At 35.9% G+C, this 21,762-nt stretch overlaps 1 protein-coding gene across 1 annotated transcript in view; it reads right to left on the bottom strand.

The window, feature by feature from the left end:
* Positions 1–1,290: 1,290 nt before the first annotated feature.
* Positions 1,291–21,762, bottom strand: part of LOC149802046 (SKA complex subunit 1-like) — a 32,496-nt gene continuing 12,024 nt past the window's right edge. Inside the window, exons 4-6 of the mRNA XM_089956454.1 lie at positions 14,037–14,246; positions 7,658–7,827; positions 1,291–2,834 (exon numbers count right to left, since the gene is read on the bottom strand). Coding sequence (XP_089812580.1) covers positions 2,677–2,834; positions 7,658–7,827; positions 14,037–14,246 — 538 coding nt within the window. The 3' untranslated portion in view covers positions 1,291–2,676. The remainder of the gene's footprint in view (positions 2,835–7,657; positions 7,828–14,036; positions 14,247–21,762) is intronic.

Here is a 21,762-nt window from a genome sequence, read left to right as displayed (position 1 = left end):
ATTAGCCAGGGCTGTACAAATTTTAGAAATGTCTGCTTGCAAATGAATTTACACTTAAGTGATTAGAATTTGTTCAAATCATATTTACCCTTGGGTGATTATGGTTTGTCCAAAGCATATTTATCCTTGGGTGATTAGGGTTTGTCCAAATCATATTTACCCTTGGGTGATTAGGGTTTGTCCAAAGCATATTTACCCTTGGGTGATTAGGGTTTGTCCAAAGCATATTTACCCTTGGGTGATTAGGGTTTGTCCAAAGCATGACAACATAATATCACAACAAAAGTTTTTAAACAAAACGTAAATTAAATTAAATATGGTATGTTTGGAAATTGGACTATGTTTCCTTTTTACAAGTAATTTTTTTTTTGTTTTCTTTTGATCATGTGTGCATTATAAAAATGAAAGTTATAAAAATGATACATGTAAAAGCAACATGCAGAAAGATATGTCTATGGGAAGAAAAAGGAAGAGTCAGAATGCATATATAGGAAAAGCAGATCAGACATATGTGTGTAGTTGTAGTTGTTGTTTGGGGTTTAATGCATTATATGACAGCCAGTATGATTGGTGGAGGAAGAACTCTGGGATGGATATTAAATTAGTTTGGAGAGAAAAAATTGAGAGAGATGTTGAGGTAAATGACTTTAAATTGAATAATTAAACAGCCAAGAACAGCACCGTGTTAGATGAATTTTAACCAGGCTTTATTATATCAGCTAATTTTTCTTCATTTTATATTTCTGAAATTACTCTATGACCTAGACACTTGACATGTAATTTATCCAAGGTGATGGTATATACTGCCAGATCCTAAAACTTAAGCTATTCACTAACCACATCAAATGTAGACAATTCACCAGTGACCTTTGACCTCATTTACCACTGATCTCAAGAAAATCACCCTCATTCCCCTTGCACTTTAGAGGAAATTATAGTGACAATCCACTTACGCAAACAGGTCTTGGGGCCCAGAGTGGCCGGGTGGTCTAAAGCTCTCACCATTATGGATCACTGCCATCTCACCTCTATCTGCGTGGGTTCGAGTCGCGGGTTCGGCCTATGTGGGTATGTGAGAAAGCTTGCCAGTAGTTTCTCATGGGTTGGTGGTTCTTGCCAGGGTTTTTCCGTGTTCTTCCTCCACCATTAGTACTGGCAGCCATGAATAGCCTATGTTGTGCTGAAAAATGGCGTTAAACCCCACAACAAGAACAACAAACAGATCTTGCTGATTCTAAGAAAAACTTTAACCAAGAGTTGGCACAAGACAGACCATTGTGACCATTATGCTTTGCCTTCTGAGGTATTTATTGCATGTGAAACAAAAATGGGACTCAAAACAATTATTTTCCGAGGTGAATAATCAGTAAAAATGTGATTATCTTAGAATTAACCAGACAGTTAAAGAAATAAAGCAAATAGCAACTGAGCACATCAGTGAAAATACATGTGATGCAAATTTCCTTTAACAGCTTTTAATAAATGTCCTTTGTTTGCTTCACTAAGTAAACATGTCCATCATTAATTTATATTCAAAATCTGTCAGTCACTAATTGTAAATGCTACAAATTGATGATGGAAAGAGTTATTGAACTGGACCCAAAATCATAATGTCCGTTCACAGGACTTTGACCTTGTGTTTTTTCTTGAATATAATGGCAGTCCATTGAAGGGGACTGAGCAATAAGACTGCAACAAGCACATTGTCTGTCTGGTATGCTGACATACTGTGACAAACAGATGAACATTGCTATCACTGCCTGGACCTTTCAATTTGGGTTATAAAGTTAACTAAAAGATGACAAATGAAAATATTTGCATCACCATGTATCACCTTTTGAAATACTTCTCAAGAACAAGAAGTTGCCATTACTGTAGCTATATTCCCACTCAGCTTTAAAAGTCTTTGAATGTCTTTCTTGGTCAAACTAAAATGCTGGGTGTGGGTGGGATTGTTTTGAAAAAATTTAGTTGAAAATAAACAATACACAAGTCTCTCAACTTGATCTGCTCTCCATTTCAATGATGACTGCATTTATATTATGGTATTTCATGAAAGTTTTTTTTTCTTTTCTTACTTAAAACTATGTTAACCATTTCTGAACTTCTGGCTCCAACATCTTCATTTCGATGTGAAATGCATTCAGTATATACCATCTGACAGTAATTATCTTTGGCCTAACTTTTTCAGTAATTTGAAGTTCATTGAGTTTGTATCATAAGCATCAGTGTCATGATATGGAATAGCTGACACATGCACCAGGCACAGTAATCAAGGTGTGTTACAATTACCTCTTGCCTAATTAAACATAATCAGCAATAGGTAAGCAAAATAGAAGTGTTAAACAATGAACTCTCGGATTAAAAAAATGATCTGACAGTCACATTTATCTAATGATTTTTAGTGCAACTGACTTCACTGGATAAACAGGAATAGACTTTATATGTGCAAGGTTGTAGCATTGGACATGCTACATTCTCAAGGTAATTATAACTAAATAGACTAAATGTGAGAAGCAGTGTTCACAAATTGGACAGACACTACCATCTGAGCAATCACTCTTTGCGAGGTCTTAAACTCTGAGTTATAATTCCACTCTTGACTTTCCTTTCTCATCATCACTCAACCTCTAATATTGGTCCTTGGTATCCAGTGATATATTGCAGACTTTCAACTCAGTACATATCTACAAGAACATAGCGTGTAAGCCGCCCTCCACGCACTTCTTTGATTCTTCCGCAGTGTCGCAGGATTGTCAGAATAGAGCGAGCAGTATTGTCTATCTTCTTAAGACTGAACTCTTTGATGTCATCGTCAATTATGAAATAAAATCCTGAAAAATAAACACATTACTGGAATTAAGCCAATAGGAATCAAAACCTCTTTTAAACCTTATATTAAATTGAAGAAGAATTTTTAACTGATTAAAGTGCCAATCATTAAACATAATTCCAGGTTTAACAATCAATGCCATCAACCATGTCTATAAAATTTTGAAAAATAAGCAAATGTCTTATTTTGCGTATGTGTGAGCTAAACATTTTGAAAAAAATATTTTATTCAAGTTTGGCATCACCAAAACTTAAATGAACCATAACATACTGATAACACCAAAACTTAAATGAACCATAACATATTGATTACACCAAAACTTAAAATAAACCATAACATACTGATTACACCAAAACTTAAATGACCATAACATACTGATAAAGACCTAAACTTAAATGAACCATAACGTACTGATAACACCAAAAATTAAATGAACCATAACATAGTGATTACACCAAAACTTAAATGAACCATAACATAATGATAACACCAAAACTTAAATGAACCATAACACACTGATTAAACCAAAACTTAAATGAACCTTAACATATTGATTACACCAAAACTTAAATGAACCATAATAACATATTGATAACACCAAAACTTAAAATAAACCGTAACACACTGATTAAATCAAAACTTAAATGAACCATAACATACTGATTACACCAAAACTTAAATGAACCATAATAACATATTGATAACACCAAAACTTAAATGAACCATAACATACTGATTACACCAAAACTTAAATGAACCTTAACATACTGATTACACCAAAACTTAAATGAACCATAACACTGATAACACCAAAACTTAAATGAACCATAACATACTGATAACACCAAAAATTAAATGAAACATAGCATACTGATGACAATCACCATATCTACAACACAAAAATGTACTCCCTAGATCACATGATGTTGACCTGACCTGCATTCAATATTGGTGGCTTATAAACTGAAAATAGGATGTTGATATGAACTTGGCAACCCGTCCTTGATTTATGAATGGAAATAGTACTACATAATACATGTATTCTATACACATTATGTGACCTCACCTTTAAAGTGTATTCTATAGTATTTGAATACTGATTATAAGAATATTGACCCAGATAAAAGTAATATATGTGATATCCATAACAATGGATTCTAGAAAAATGACATGAAGTTACAGCAGGACAATGGGATTATTTGAGTGCATAATTACAATGAGGTAACAATATATTTTTTGCTATATAAATCACCCCCCCAGATGAACACAGGTTGTCAATTCTGCATGTAATACAACAGTTCAGTACATAATGCAGTCTTTTTCTTCCAGTAATGTACAATACCACTCTGGTGTATTTCTGTACTGCTGTAATTGACCCAAATATTCACAATGGAGTAAAAGAGAGCTGTATGGGATAACATGAACTTCAGACATGTAATTATTTGGAATAGCTGTAATGGAATTTTAACAAGTATAACTCGTGGTACCTATACATATTAGACTTATATCTGTATGCTTGGTTAGTTATAATGTTAATTACATCATATGACTCAAAAGATGAATGAAATGTAAATAATATAAAAACAGGAAACATACCTGAAATGTAATTTACTACCATATTACAGCTATAAATGCTGTGATATAAATCAATGTACCAGATATTTATACGAATGAAAATAAAGACAAATTTCTTGTCTTTAATGCACAATAGTTTATTATATTTAAAAAAAAAATTTAAAAGTTTCTGGATTCACTATTTTCAACATTTTTTGGTCATTTTACATTAAAATTAGTATTATACCAAAATAAGAATGATTTATTATATAATCTTTTTTCCCTCCATTAACTTTACATTGTCAGAATCATGTAGTATTTCTCCATATTGTACTTTTTAATGTAAACAAACAATGGATACACAGGTAGCAGGTCACTGCCCAACTGCCAAATAGGTCAGCACACAACGTTTAGCTCCCTTTAGCTAAACTATTATCTGGGAGGGCTAGATTTGCAAGGTAGTAGTAGTACTCCTAAGGTATTATGATTGGGTAATGTATTCGAAGAAGAAATAGTAATCACAGTTCCCACACTTTTCTAAATATACATTTCCAGGTCTTTTCCAGGTTTTTTCCAGGATGAAATTAATTTTTTAAGGTTAACATATGACCATTACTGAATGTAATTAAAGAACATTTTTGATTATAAAACATGTATTTTCCAAATCTGAAGATGTTTCTCTTTCAAGACTCTCCAAAACATATATCTCAGAAAAGATGATCATGTACAAAACAACAAAATGAGTCACACGAAACAAATCTGATATATTCCTATAAATTGGCATTTAAAGCCATTTCAATGTACAGAATACAATGTCTAACTTTACTTTGCTGACATGCATTATGTTGCCACATGGAAAAGAACATAATGAGCATAAATTATTTTGTTTCTTTTCAAACCTTTAATTCTAAAGAATTCTAGAGCAGTATATGTGCATGTTATACAAAGTAAACACGTCCTATCACAGTAAGAAAAAAACCAATAAATGCAAAGTATTAGAATCTTATTTTGTTATGAAAATAGTTTAACCCTGAATTTATGTGTCAGTAAAATCTCCAACAAGATTTTTCAACCAACCTAAACTCCTTAAGAAGATTTGGTTAAAAATTCCATCATTTAAGAACATTTGCAAAAGGTTTGATTTAAATTTTGACAAAGGACCTGCAAAATTATAAATTATTAAATAAACAAGGCCTGAATTTTCTGTAAAAATGAACTGTCTTCTTGTAGTTCAATAAACCAGTCCCCAAACCTGTACTGATACATGGGCTCTTATCATTTCTTAATATATAATGAAAGGGATGGCAATTTCCCATTTCTCCTGCATTCCATTTAAAATCTGAAACCAATGCTTCAAGCAGCATGTCACTGTGTAATAGTTTTGCACCGAAGTTTAGCTCAGATTTGAAATTTTTCTAATCTGGGTTTCCTCATAATATTCCAACCCCGTTTTTCACATTTAGGATGGAGTGTGGGTTCAGAGCAATTACATATAGAAAATGTGGAATCTGCCGCCACCATAACTTAGCTTACCAATGGGCCTAACAAATTTAAACTATCGACTTATACCTGCATGAAATCCATAGGAAAATTATTTATTTTCTCCAAAATGGCAAGTATTATAATCGTTATGTGTTTAATCCACTGACAGACTAGATGAAACCTGACCCAGTACTCACCATTTGCGTTAATAGTCACATGACTTCACAAATCTCAAACAACGACATCAGAAGTCCAATAGTCAAGTGATAAAACAACTCCTTTTTAATGTTGTACAACATTTCAATTATATTAAATAAAATTCTGATACCTTTCGTAAAAACCAGAAAGAACATAATTCTCAAAGTATTTGTTTTGCGAACAACTACAAGAATGTTGGCCAGTCTAATTCATCAAGCAGAGTAGTCTGGTTCCCTGCTTTGTATGCTCCTTGCGTGAGAGAGCACATGTCAACGTGGTAGTCACATGATACAACAAAACTTCGAAAGTTGGTCTCGGAATAAATATAGAGAATTTTGTGCTCTTTCATTTATGTATTTTTATTACAACCAGTATATGACTTTCATTTAATATTTTTTTCTACAATATTTGAAAATGACATTTGTGAGATTCTGTATGCTCAAGGGACTAGCAAATGAAATCGCTAGTAACAGCTAAAATATCAACACATTAGTTTTATTGTCTTTCAGCAAATTAAAGACAGACCGATTTTAATACTCGCAATTTCTGAGAAAATAAATAATTTTCATATCGATTTCATGCAGGTATAACTCACTTTAAGAACGTTTAAGTTTTCTAGCCCATCTGCTAAGCGGCTATGCTTTAATGCTACCATGTTGGCCTCTTGTGATGCTAGACTGGTTTTCATACCTTCCATAACAAAATATGGATATCAAGCTCTCTGTGAAACAAAAAAGTCTACTAGATGAATCTAATCTACTAAGCATTTGGATTGTCTCAACAAATATATTTATGGCAAGCAGCCAAATGATCCATACTGCAGCCTCCCAATATTCTGGTTAGAACTCGATAAATTTAACTCACGATCAGTTCAGTTATGACTCAAGTACGTAATTGTTTCAGGCATCAAGTTGTGGAGGAAAATTCCTGGGTTTTTCCCCGACTTTCATAAATATTTCCAAAATTCAAGGACTTTCACAGTCAAGAAAAAAATATTATTTCTCTAGACTTTTTCCCCGATTTCCCAGTAGCATGGGAACCCTGTGTAATGCAGTTCAGACTACATTTCCAACAGAAATCACATTCCAAAAGGAGAATTTAAAACAGAACAAAAATAGTTTGGTGTTCCCTAAAAAAACAAAATTTAATCCTGTGTCTTTTTGAGAATTTCAATTAAAAGAAACTCATCTTTTTTTCCACCTGATGATTCCATACTATCAATGACAGAACAGAAACATGTGTGCAGCTTGCATCAAGGCCAGTTCCTCCAGCCACACATACATCATATGGAATTGACCCAGATAATAACTATAGCCAAATATTGTCAGAAACATAAAACAGCATATCTATGACAGAGCTGAACACTTTCCTTTGGAACTTCTATTCAAATTTCTATATGCACTTTCCTATGGAACTTCTATTCAAATTTCTATATGTATTTTCCCATGGAACTTCTATTCAAATTTCTATATGCACTTTCAAAACCAAAATATGAACATCTGCCAAATCAAGATGGACATAAAAATAAAAACGAAGTTTTTTCTTCTTTTATATGTGAGACAGATTGATACTTTTTGACACAAAATGTACCTGCTGTATCTTTAGACTCCTGTAATTTATATAACTCATATCTTTTCCTGTTCACATCATTCAGAGAGGACTTTTTCTGCTTCAGAAGTTTGTATTTTGCTCCATAAGCCTTGTTCATCTCATCAATCATGGCATTCACATGTTTGTAATTCATACGTCCTTTCATGTACCTGTAATATTTCAAAACCAGATGTTAAATGGGATGAGATATGTGATATTTATACCTAATCTATGACAGTTGCTCAATAATTTCTATGACAATTGGAAAGCAAACCATTGGAAATGTTTAAGAAGATTTTTGTATTATGTAGCTCAGACTTATATTTCCATTTCATGTGCTATCATGTAATTTCACATATATTCAACAAGTTCTGCATGGTGCACAGGGCCTTTTGGTAGTTTATCAACCAGTCAATCCAAAAGTGGAATATGGACCTGTCCATAAACTGCCATAAAGCTGCTCAACACCATACAAGAAATGAGTACTGATCCTTTCGTGAGATGAAAACAATTTAGCAATGTATAACTCCATGACATATACAGACATGGACTGCGCAGTACAGACTAATCAAGCTACGCTACAAGGGATAAAGAAGGAACTTAAATGTGTGTGTGTGTGTGTGTATATAACCACCATCACGTGATACTCGCCAGTCAACCCCTTTATGCTACGATGGACCCTCATTAATTGCTTTAAATGATCACTCCTTGGCTCTCCACACTACATTGTGCTCTAGACTAAAGAAACTGGGACTACATTCATCATTACCTAAATGTAAACAGAAGCGAAAAAAGAAACGTTTCAAAGCTGGCCGACGTAGAACCGGAAGAATTCCAGTTATCTCCTTTATTTTGGCTCGACAATATTTTAAAAAATTTGACTGTTAATTTTGATAACTTAATTCAAATCTCTATTAATTCATCAACCTTTGTGTCAACTATCCAAGAGATACCTCTGCGTAATGCATTATTCAATGCCCAGTCAGTGGGACCACCGGAAAAGCGCACAGAAATAGTTAATTTTATCAATTACCAGAATATTGACATCCTTTTCCTGACAGAAACATGGCTAAAAACATCAGGTGATGAGCCCAAGTGTGCGGATCCAACACCCACTGGTTACTCTGTCAAGTCGTTCCCCCGTAATTCTCGCATAGGTGGAATTGCTGTCATCACAAAGAACTCCATGATAAAACGTCTTAACCACACCACAACATTCAATTACGATCACACATCGTTTGAACTAGTCCAAACCACACTCACACTGGAGCAAAGGTCAGTCCATTTATGCTGCCTATATCGCCCTCCTCCTAGTAGAAAAACAAGCTGGCTCACTCTCTCTTTTTGGAGCAGTTTCCAAATCTCCTGGACTATGGAAATTCGATAGGTGGCAACCTGATTATTCTTGGAGATTCAGCTTTCACTTTGACTGTCCCGGAAACCCAAATACATCAAAACTCATAAATTCCATTGATGTTGTCAACCTCAAACAGTCAGTTAACCAACCCACCCATAAACATGGTCACATTTTAGACTGGATTCTTCATAGACCTGATGATAACATTCTACATCAGATCACCTCTGCATTATATGCCATCTTGACGTATCAGTCCCTAACCCTCCACCTTTATCTGCTACTAAGAGAAATCTCCGTATGATAAATAGAACTAAACTAATGCACAACATCCAAGCTAGCCTAACAACTTGCTTACCTCCTACCGCAGAACAACTCAATAACTGCCTGCGTTCATTACTTGAAAAACATGCCCCAGCTATCAAGGGCAAAGTATCAATTCAAAAGTATTCTCCATGGTATAGCAGTGTTAGGGACCAGCTTCGCACTGCTAAAAGAGACCGTCGTAAAGCTGAGAGGCTTTGGCTTTCCACCAGACTCACTATTCATAAGCAAATCTATGAAGCCGCTAAGAAGTATGTACAAATTTAGTCCATGCAGCGAAATCAGCCCACTACACTACTAAGATCATGGAAAGTTCCAGCTGCAAAGAGCTCTTCGAGATTACTAACAAGCTAATGTCAAGCAACAAATCAACACCACTTCCAACTACCTTCTCTCCAGTTGACCTTCCAGACATGTTTGCAAATTTCTTCTGTGACAAAGTACAAACCATTAGAGATAAGCTTGACACTACAATTTCAATTGACTCGTTGTCACCATACAGTTGGGATACAGAATTTGAGCAGCAACCATTAGCAGCATTTGAACCTGTCTCTATGGATTTTGTACGTACAATCCTGATGAAGAGTGCACCAAAGTCATGTGAACTTGATCCAATTCCAACATCACTGCTGCTTGAGTGCTTAGATCCAGTATTGCCTTCACTAACTGATGTTATTAATACCTCTCTCTCATCCGGGGAATTCCCATCATTTTTCAAAACTGCCATTGTAAAGCCTCTGCTGAAGAAACCAACACTAGACCATAACGATTTAAAGAACTACCGCCCAGTTTTTAATCTCCCATTCATATCAGAAATCTTAGAAAAGGTTGTTCTATCCAAGCTTGTATCTCATCTAAATTCGAACAGTCTTTTTAGCAATGTACAATCTGCATATCGCCCTTGCCACAGTACTGAAACTACTCTTCTAAAAGTAGTTAATGACATTCTCTCTGCGTTGGATAGCGGAAGGATTACAGTCCTCACCCTCCTTGATTTGTCTGCAGCATTTGACACAACAGACCATGATATATTACTTTACCATCTCCAGCATGTATTTGGCATTTATGATACAGCCTTACTGTGGTTCAAGTCCTACTTGGTCGACAGGACACAAATTGTATCTGCAAATGGAATACACTCCAGCCCAGTTGATCTATGTTGTGGTGTTCCACAGGGGTCTGTTCTTGGACCCATTCTCTTCATTATGTATACTCAGTCGCTCTCAAGTGTCATAGATCATCATCCAGAGTCTCGCCAATTGTACGCTGATGATACCCAAATATACAAATCTAGCAACCCAACTGAAGTTGATGCTACCATCCAAGTTGTAGAGAGGTGCATTTCTGATGTGAAATCATGGATGACATGTAACAAGCTGCAGATGAATGATGATAAAACTGAGGCCATTCTGATGACAACACAAAGACTTTCTCATTAAATTCACACAATCAGTACGAAACCTATATGTTACTCTGGACAGTACTCTCACATTGCACCAACATGTCATGAACATATGCAAGGCTGCATATCATGAGCTGAGACACATCAGCTCAATTCGCAAATATCTTTCAGTTGATGCCACTAAAACACTTATGTGTTCATTAGTACTTTCAAGACTGACTATTGTAACTCAATTCTGTCTGGTTTGTCTCAATATCTGCTCCAGAAACTTCAAAACACAGCTGCTCAGATCATACTTAGAGTACCACGATCAGAGCACACCTCCCTGCTGCTCTGTACCCTATACTGGCTAACCATTCGATCCACAATCAAACACAAAATTTGTTCTCTGTGCTACATTTCAGTCGGACTCTAGTCCAACATACCTATCCGGCCTCACCCATGTGTACACACCAGCAAGATACTTATGCTCCTCTTCTGACAATCGTATACTCATTATTCCCACTATGAAAACAAAGTCATATGGACAACGTTCTTTTGCATACCAGGGCCCAGCAACGTGGAATGAAATACCCACTGAACTTAGACACAAAGACATAGTGATCACATTCAAGAGGGTTCTCAAAACTCACTTATTTCTACTGCAAGAACAAACTTAAAAACCTCATAATGTTTCCTACCTTAAATATTCTCAGCATGTTTTTTAATGTTTTCTAATTTCATGGTGTTTGTTTTTGTAATCATATCATTATATGTTTTTTATTTTATAGATGTTGTCTAATGTTATAAAGCACTTAGAACTTCTAAAGATTAGGCGCTATAGAAAGTCCTCATTATTTTATATATATATAGAGAGAGAGAGAGAGAGAGAGAGATTTCACACCTTTTGATCTCTCTACAACCTTAGTTTTTGCCAATAAACTGCCAAGTCCCAATTACTTTGTTTTTTAATTTCTGCATTCACCTGTCATCAGGCATAATAAAAGTACCAGCATCAATAACCCACCCAAACTATCTACATACTTAAGGTATTTGACCTCAATCACCCACCCAGACTATCTATTTACTTAAGGTATTTAACCTCAATCACCCACCCAGACTATCTACATACTTAAGGTATTTGACCTCAATCACCCACCCAGACTATCTACATACTTAAGGTATTTGACCTCAATCACCCACCCAGACTATCTACGTACTTAAGGTATTTGACCTCAATCACCCACCCAGACTATCTACGTACTTAAGGTATTTGACCTCAATCACCCACCCAGACTATCTACGTACTTAAGGTATTTGACCTGAATCACCCACCCAGACTATCTACGTACTTAAGGTATTTGACCTGAATCACCCACCCAGACTATCTACGTACTTAAGGTATTTGACCTGAATCACCCACCCAGACTATCTACGTACTTAAGGTATTTGACCTCAATCACCCACCCAGACTATCTACGTACTTAAGGTATTTGACCTCAATCACCCACCCAGACTATCTACGTACTTAAGGTATTTGACCTCAATCACCCACCCAGACTATCTACGTACTTAAGGTATTTGACCTCAATCACCCACCCAGACTATCTACGTACTTAAGGCATTTGACCTCAATCACCCACCCAGACTATCTACGTACTTAAGGCATTTGACCTCAATCACCCACCCAGACTATCTACGTACTTAAGGCATTTGACCTCAATCACCCACCCAGACTATCTACGTACTTAAGGCATTTGACCTCAATCACCCACCCAGACTATCTACGTACTTAAGGCATTTGACCTCAATCACCCACCCAGACTATCTACGTACTTAAGGTATTTGACCTCAATCACCCACCCAGACTATCTACGTACTTAAGGTATTTGACCTCAATCACCCACCCAGACTATCTACGTACTTAAGGTATTTGACCTCAATCACCCACCCAGACTATCTACGTACTTAAGGTATTTGACCTCAATCACCCACCCAGACTATCTACGTACTTAAGGTATTTGACCTCAATCACCCACCCAGACTATCTACGTACTTAAGGCATTTGACCTCAATCACCCACCCAGACTATCTACGTACTTAAGGTATTTGACCTCAATCACCCACCCAGACTATCTACGTACTTAAGGTATTTGACCTCAATCACCCACCCAGACTATCTACGTACTTAAGGTATTTGACCTCAATCACCCACCCAGACTATCTACGTACTTAAGGTATTTGACCTCAATCACCCACCCAGACTATCTACGTACTTAAGGTATTTGACCTCAATCACCCACCCAGACTATCTACGTACTTAAGGTATTTGACCTCAATCACCCACCCAGACTATCTACGTACTTAAGGTATTTGACCTCAATCACCCACCCAGACTATCTACGTACTTAAGGTATTTGACCTCAATCACCCACCCAGACTATCTACGTACTTAAGGTATTTGACCTCAATCACCCACCCAGACTATCTACGTACTTAAGGTATTTGACCTCAATCACCCACCCAGACTATCTATGTACTTAAGGTATTTGACCTCAATCATCCACCCAGACTATCTACATACTTAAGGTATTTGACCTCAATCAGACTATCTACTTACTTAAGGTATTTGACCTCAATCAGACTATCTACTTAAGGTGTTTGACCTCAATCACCCACCCAGACTATCTACTTACTTAAGGTATTCCCACACATATTGAAGTAAAGACAAGGTTTGGTTTCCTTCCCAAAAGTGTATGAAATTAAAAATAAAATCTGAGACTAGTTAAATGTTACTGAGTGGAGAGGTTGGGCCAGGGTACTTGTGAAACATTTAGGACAGAAAATCAACCCTTCCAAGAATTCTTACAAAAACATGGAACCGTATCCTGCAATGTACAATTTAACACAGCATTCTGTGTTAACCAAATAATCATAAACCAAATAACCGTATTACTTTTTTCAAAGTGTAAAATACCCAATGGGACTGAAAATTCCTCAAACCTGAGTTTTAGGACCCACATTTTGTTACCTTTTGAATACAACTAATTTTACAGGTATACCAAACCAAATAGATGATGATATAGACAGAAATGAGAAAAGAAACAGTGGGATCTAGCTGTAAGACATATTTACAATTGTAACCATGTACACACACAATAAAATGTACTGTACTGCATACTTGGTGTCTTTGATAAAATATTTTGGCCCAAGTGCCATAGGACCAGACCCAACATGAATTCAATTCAGAAGGCTGGAACCCAGGGATCAAGAAAAAATGTTTAGACTCTGACCTCAGTAAATAAATACCAATCTCTTACTTGGGAACAGCCTCAAACTCCTCCACAGTTAGGTACTGGATCTCTGGTTGGTAGACATTATTGCTGTTCTGTTCCTGGAAGGACTTCTTTAACTGCTGCATACTCTGCTGACCATTGGAGTTATTACTGTTGCCCACAGGTGGCAAGTCCTCCTTGATCTCTGAATCGAAGGTTTTTCCATTTTCTTCACTGACCTTACTCTCCACTTTTCTGGAAAAAATACAGCTATTAATGATGGTGGACAATCAGCAACCTTGACACTCAGTCTGCTTTTGACTGCTTCATGTTCTAACATTGTATATAAATGTGAGAAATATGTATTTATTTTCATTATTTACACTGATTGCGTACAGGCTATCTGCCAAAAATTTAACAAAGATTCCAGACCTTGTCCATTCCCTTTTCATACCAAAAATACAAATTTCCAGACCTCTGAAGAGTTGCAAATCTGCATAGTAAACTCCTCCCAAATGCAAAAGGTTTCCAACTAAGGTGGTTGCAATAACAAAAATGTTAAGATTTTTCATGATGTTTCAGTAATTTTTCAATTTTTTCAGACATTTTTATGATCTGTAAAAGCAATTTTTAAATTTTAGACCTTTTTCAGAATAAAAGACCCATGCAGTAACCCTGCGATCACTATCTGAAAACAGCATATAGCCAGAAAACAGTCAAGATGGTTCGTGTATATTACCAAGTACATGAGTGCACTGGACTGAAGTTAATCAGAGAGTTATGGAACCCTGCTCCCTTGCGGCCAAATCATGGGACATGTTGGATCCTTAAACACTTGATTTTGTTCTGGAACTATGTTCTTTCCACTTTGAAATATAATTCTAAATACTTTTTGCTGACAAAATAGTTTATATTTTTGTACCACCTCAAAAACACCAATGTTTATTGGAGTTTTATATAATGAATACATTCTTATATTTTGCCTAGGGAAGTGCTCCTAGTAAATGAACTGTGTGATCAGACCAGATTCTGTATTATGTGGTCAAATTAATGAAATATTTAATTACAATGCTTGAAAATCAGGTGATAATTCTGTATTTTCATCTCCAAAACGTGGAATGTTTAAGAGAGAAAATGTGATTTGAGCTGTTTGCAGTGACACTCAGGGATGGAACTCAGGGACCATAATTCTTGTGAGTAATTTTGGAACTCAGGGACCATAATTCTTGTGAGCAATCTTGGAACTCAGGGACCATAATTCTTGTGAGCAATCTTGGAACTCAGGGACCATAATTCTTGTGAGTAATCTTGGAACTCGGGGACCATAATTCTTGTGAGCAATCTTGGAACTCATGGACCATAATTCTTGTGAGTAATCTTGGAACTCAGGGACCATAATTCTTGTGAGTAATCTTGGAACTCAGGGACCATAATTCTTGTGAGCAATCTTGGAACTCAGGGACCATAATTCTTGTGAGTAATCTTGGAACTCAGGGACCATAATTCTTGTGAGCAATCCTGGAACTCAGGAGCCATAATTCTTGTAAATAATCATGTGGAATGCTCAAAATCAAACCAGCTCAGGGTCATATATGTATAAAGCTGCATGCAAAATGTTCTTTAAATCCACGAAAGCTAAATAAAATTCCAAAATACAAGTGACAGACATTAATGGGGTGCAACTCCTGCAAATGATAGAATGGAAATCTAAATAAGGAATTCATTCAAAGCTTTTTCAATCTGATTCTGGCTGAAGTCTAGAAACATTTCATGAAGTTATCTTACAGAAGATAGGAAGGTAAACAATCAGAAAGACACTACTCTACTGGACAAGATTAAACAAAGTTTAGAAATATGTTACAGGACACACGGTACTAATTCAACTCCAATAGTAAACATATGGAAACACCATCATATTCAAAATTCAATAACTTAAAATTTCTGGGTGCTGATGATGAGACCTATAATTCACCATGCACATCTAACCTTGGTGCAAGCATATGTATGGAGAACACCATATGACCCGCGGCATTTTGTTTACATATATGTGCATGAAACACGTTATTGATTCTGCACCAAATGAATCAGGTGCTACTTTCATTATTCAATACTCCTGAGTCAAACCTGTTAGAATGCTAAAATTGCATCAGTAGAAATTTGTCTATATTTTTTTTAAATTACATATAGGATAACCTCTCAAAAGATATTTTTACTAAAATTTTAATTTTCATTATTAACCAATTATGGACCATAAAACCCGTAAATACTCTATTATTTCTTCACCCATTTCTTGACTGATTCACAGTTCTTCCGTATAATTAGTACCCTGTGTCCTACATGGTTTTTGAGCTATGCCAGTTACAAGCAACATCCAAAATGAAGATTCATAATAACTGTCAAGGACCATAACTCTATCCAAATTGGATGAGAGAAAACCCATAAAAGGCATATTGAGGTCTGTCAGACAAATGTACAATGCATCAGAATATATTTAATGGTTTCTAAGCTATTTTCATTACAAGAATCTGTAAATATATAAAATTTTAAAAAAAACAGGAAAAGGGCAATTAATACCATGAAAATTGGACTTAAAAAGATGAAACCTTTAAAAACCACCTCTATAATTAATGGGCAATTCACCAATCAAACAGCATCACATTACTTTAACGGTTAAAGAGCTATGATGGTTACAAGAAGCATGAATGTACAGAAATGGATAGAGAAAAAATGTGGTTACTACAGGGACCCCACATCCCACGATTACAAATCATGCATTTTACAACCACCCACCAATACCCTATATTCACCACCCCTATCCCTAAAGCACAACCCAGGGTTCATAATGCAAAATGTGACACATATGATGCATCTTTGTTTTCCAATTATCTAAGGTTTAATTGGAAATTTTTAAAATGTAAATTTAATTAAAAACAATTTATTGAATTAAACATGGTTTTTTTAATAACATTTACCTGATCATAATACACAAATATAACATCCACAACCTCACAAATTCAGTGAAAAGAAGACAACCACATCTTTGAGAAAGTGGTTCAATACCATCGGCATAATGAGGGAATTCAGTTGTGTACCCTCCTCTTAAATAGAGATTTTTTTCAACATTCACTTGCATCTTTCTGAGAATGAGACCTTTTACCCCAAATTCAAAAAATGCCATGCATATTATTGCACTGGTTTGGATGTGTAACTTGGGGAGGGCAAGGGATGTAGTGCCTGTAACAGACTCAGTTAAGTATTATCAAGAGCAATATTTTACTTGAAGAAAAGATTATTTGATGCTAAGACACTTGGAGAATAGGTAAGAAATTAATGAGTTACCCACTACTAGCAATGAAACCAGGGGCCATTATGAGAGAAAATGAACCATTGTGGCAGAACAGCAGATTGTCACGGCTGACCTGATAAAGCATAAATTTCACTGATACTGCTTGTTAAGGATAGTGGGTCTATGAAGTAAGTTTTATATGAAAGGTGAGTTAGTGTGGCTGCAGACAATAGTACAATGGGTGACTTATTCAGCTATGTCAAAACCCATGCAAATTCCATTTCAAACAAAGAGCCAAGGCTATCAATCAAAACTGGCTAGGTCAGAAGTCTTTGTTGTACCTTATGACAACCTTCCAAAATGCCAAAACATCTGAGAGAAAGTGGGATGCTAACTACTATGGTGACCAAGAACAACTTCTCAAAAGGAGGAAGTCAACTACACCACTCCTTCGATAACTTGCACCCTGATAACTCACGAACCCACTTATAACGCAAAGTCAGGTGTGGATCCCATTTTTTAAACCAGAAAATAAAAAAATGTTAATCCCTATTTCTTGAACTTGAAACGCTGATATGTCGCTTGTTTTATGGTCGAAAATGGCAGATAGGACCTGGAAATTTTAATCAACATTTTGAAATTATCAACTTTTAATTAGAAGTCATATAATTGGTTACATTTTCTTTCAAAACGACATTCTTAGTATAGCATAATTAAAGATATTCAAGGAAATTTTGATCAATGAAATTGTCACTTATGCTTAGTGTATGCTGTACATTAATATTTAAATGCCAATTAAATAAATGCAATGTGTATTTAAACGTAAAATGTCACAACTATGTCCGCAAGCATTTCTCTGAAAACCTAACTAAGTGCCAACCGTGTTTTGATAACTGACTGGCAGAAGTATTTATCATATTGATGCATTGAATTAAAAGCTGGCCTCCTTTGTATTATCATGTTAATTGTGTCTTTTGAATCAAATAAAGGAAGTGGAATAAAAGAAAAGTTAAAACTAAAAGGCATGCAAATCATATATACTTAAAATCCAGCGGCAACAGTCAAATGTTGGGTGAACTCATTTCAGTTGATCAATCAAACACTGTCAGAAAATGTTATTGCGTATGTAACATAATTAAACTACCCTAAACTAACCGACTCATTCATAACTATGATCAAAGATAGCAAGGTAATCAAGGGAAATGAATACTTCATCAAATAAAGAGCTTCATTTCACATATATGGACCACTGTGGGCAAGCGAGTTTCAGAGAATTCCTGAGCTGGCAATTAGAGATATCCTCAAGGATGATAAGAAGTTTCATTATTACTTCCAATGAAAATTCACGACATCAATATTGTACTAAATGAACAATAAAAAAACTGAGTTTTGACGTAGATGATCGCCTCACAAAGTTTTTGAGAGAGAAAAAGAATCTTTTTTGGCAGTGTATCAACAGTTAGTCTAGTTCCCTGCTGCTTTGACTCCTGACTTGGCACTATACAATTAAATACCACTCCAGGAACCAGACTAATTAACGAAACAAAAGCAGTGACATAATAGACAAATGTTTTCGCATACACATGATGGTTGTTGAAACCAGTAGAAACACATGTGCTTGATGCAAGCTTGATGTTGAGAAGAAAGAAAACAATAATCTGAAATGAAAAAAATCATACAGAGTGACAAAAATACCTCAGATTACCCCCATAACCTGTTCTGACATAGGACCCTCTCTATCATACTATATAAGAGAGAAGGTATGTAACTTCCAAACACTTGGTTCCACCCACAATAATGATACCTATATTCTCTTTATGGGGGCACTCACCAGTTAATACGTACTTTTGAGAGAGTGACGTATGTAACGTGAAGTAGTTGGCATTTAAAACATGCACAGTGGAGAGAATGTTAGCATACCTCTATGCTACATTAATGTAATGTGGATGATCTTTCTTTGGATATTGTACTTTTGGAAATTTTACATGATTTAAGCACACTGCTAACCAAAATGACTGCTCCCTTGTGTTAAAAAATTAGCCTGAATTAGTCTAAAGTACACTATACATAGAAGCTATTAAAATTGGGAAAATGAATTTTGCCAGACTAGACAATACCAGCTTCTGAAAGTGCAATGAATGAATTACCAAATATATAAAATGGAAAAAAAGTTATCAGCTCTTTTTTATAAATTTACCTCTGAAGTTCAGGAAGTGAAAATGACCAAGTAGAGCAAGCACTTTTTTAAAAGGTGCACATCTGAAATAAGGCCAAGCTGTATACTCTATAACCCATAGTAAACCCATCAATCATACACCAAAATAAAGGGAATTAAAGGTTCTTGGAATTATACCTAAGATATACAAGGTCTTTTTTAAACAGCCAGTATAACCAGTGAGGAAAGCTAGGGAAATTCTTTTTCTTTAAAATCCTAACCCTATGGAAAATACGAAACTGTAGAGTGCCACCAAGGAATTCCCCACTCTGGGAGTTCATTTTTGCTCTCCTGATGCACTCGTGCCAAATAATGACATACAGACCCATTTTTGATACTGATTTAACCCATAAGGTAATGTGGAGATGATACATCAGGCATGCATGGTGGTAGGTTTTCAGAAAATAATGGTGCTCCAGGTAGATTGTAACAGCTGCTTTCCCCCTACTAGGCAGCAGAGAGCTGAAACACATTTATTTAGAAGTTATTTTTTCGCAAGTTTTGACCAGAAAGAGGGGTAAGGATTTTTCAAGGCTTGTGTGGGTATTTGGTACAATATGATATTCTCTCTACTGTGGTCAATAATGTCTTTCATTAAAAAGAAAACCTTACAGAACACCATAATTAAAATTAGTTTTACCCCCATCCCCCCAAAAAACTACATTTTGATAGCAGCAATTACTTACCTTGTTGCTATTGCTTAGCCGAATTTGTCAGTACAGTCTGATGTCAAGCTGGTCTAAAACAGAGAAATTAAATGTACTCACCATAGACAGAGAGGTCCATTTCTATAGAATATTCAAGTTTCTCTGAGTAACAGACTTGGCCATAACAATGGGATCCAGAGAAAAAATGCCTGCACTCTGTTGTGCTAATGAGCAGAGGTAAAAATAGGAAAAGGTATTATGGAAGAGCCAAAAAACTGCTTTCATAATATCCTACAGAAAGGAATGATTAAAGGAGGCCCATGAGATGGCAACGGCTTGAACTTCATGGGCTTTAAGTTTCATATAGGTAAGGTCTTGATCGGTGAGAGAATCAAAGGCTTGTTTGATTGTCATGACAATCAACTGGGAGATAGTGGCAGCTGAAATGTCTATGGAGCACTTAATAGGGAGAAACAGATGTTTCCTTACTTTTTGCTTTGGAAGCATCAACATGGAACTGAATAGCAGGCACAGGACATAAAAGTATATCTTGAACATCCCCTGCGAATCTCTGTGGGTAAGGGAGCTACTGAAGGTAGCTGATATTTTGCAAGAAAACCAGGCTGGCAGAGAAGGGAAATGGAGTCATAGTTCCCGTTAAAGGAAGCTTCACTCAATTTTTCATAAGGTGCTTTGGTTAATGATCAAAGAACACAGGAAAGTTTCCATGTGGGCACAAGGGAGCAAGAGACAGGTTTCTAAAGCTCAAAAACTTTAAAAGAGTGGCGAGATGCGAATCTGAACTGGTCTGTGCCCTGCAAGAATTTAAAAGTGTTGGAGATGGGCAGCTCGATAGCCTTTGCTAGTGGATACTGAACATCTTTAGATCTCAAAGAGGAACAAAAGGAGATCCCTCCTGTGTGGTTGAGACCTGGGTCGATCTGTCAGGAGATCCAGGAGATTGTTGAATCATGGTTGCTATGGCCACAATAGAGCAATGAGAATGATCTCAGCAGTGAAAGTTCTGACTCCTTGCAGAACTTGTGGTAGCAGTTGGAAAGGTGGGTGTAACAAGATAACCAGGATGGATTTCGGATTTATAACAGAACAGTTTTGATGGTGATACAAATACAGCGTTTAATGATGAATGACTTGAATGAGAAAAGAATTATGATTAATACTTGCATGTATGAGATCCACATATTGGACAAATTAGCATAATCTGCATGAACCTATTAATGCAACAAAAATGAAAATACAAATAAATGACTTTACTCAGTACAAAAACAAAGGTGAATGATTCACAGCAATTTCACATTGTCAAAAAGTAAAATATGTAGAACTTTACTCATATAGTAATATGTATCCACTCAAATAGTAAAATGATGAAAACAATGGAACAGATATACAAAATATCTTTAAAATCCCCAAACAATGGGTATTACAAACCCCAAAAATTAGTCCACGGCTAAAAGATTACATGTATGGAGTTACACACTCCATCACCAGCACACTTGGCTACCAGTCACAATGGTCAATCAAGCAGTAAATATTCCAGGTAGTCACTGACCACCATTCAATTCCTTGGTCAATCAAGCAATCAGCGCCCACCAATCGGTCATC

Source organism: Sinohyriopsis cumingii, chromosome 4 (genome assembly GCF_028554795.1).
Source record: "Sinohyriopsis cumingii isolate HCF-2022 chromosome 4, ASM2855479v2, whole genome shotgun sequence".
In the NCBI taxonomy this organism is placed as follows: Eukaryota; Metazoa; Mollusca; class Bivalvia; order Unionida; family Unionidae; genus Sinohyriopsis; species Sinohyriopsis cumingii.
This window is presented reverse-complemented; position numbering and strand designations above follow the sequence as displayed.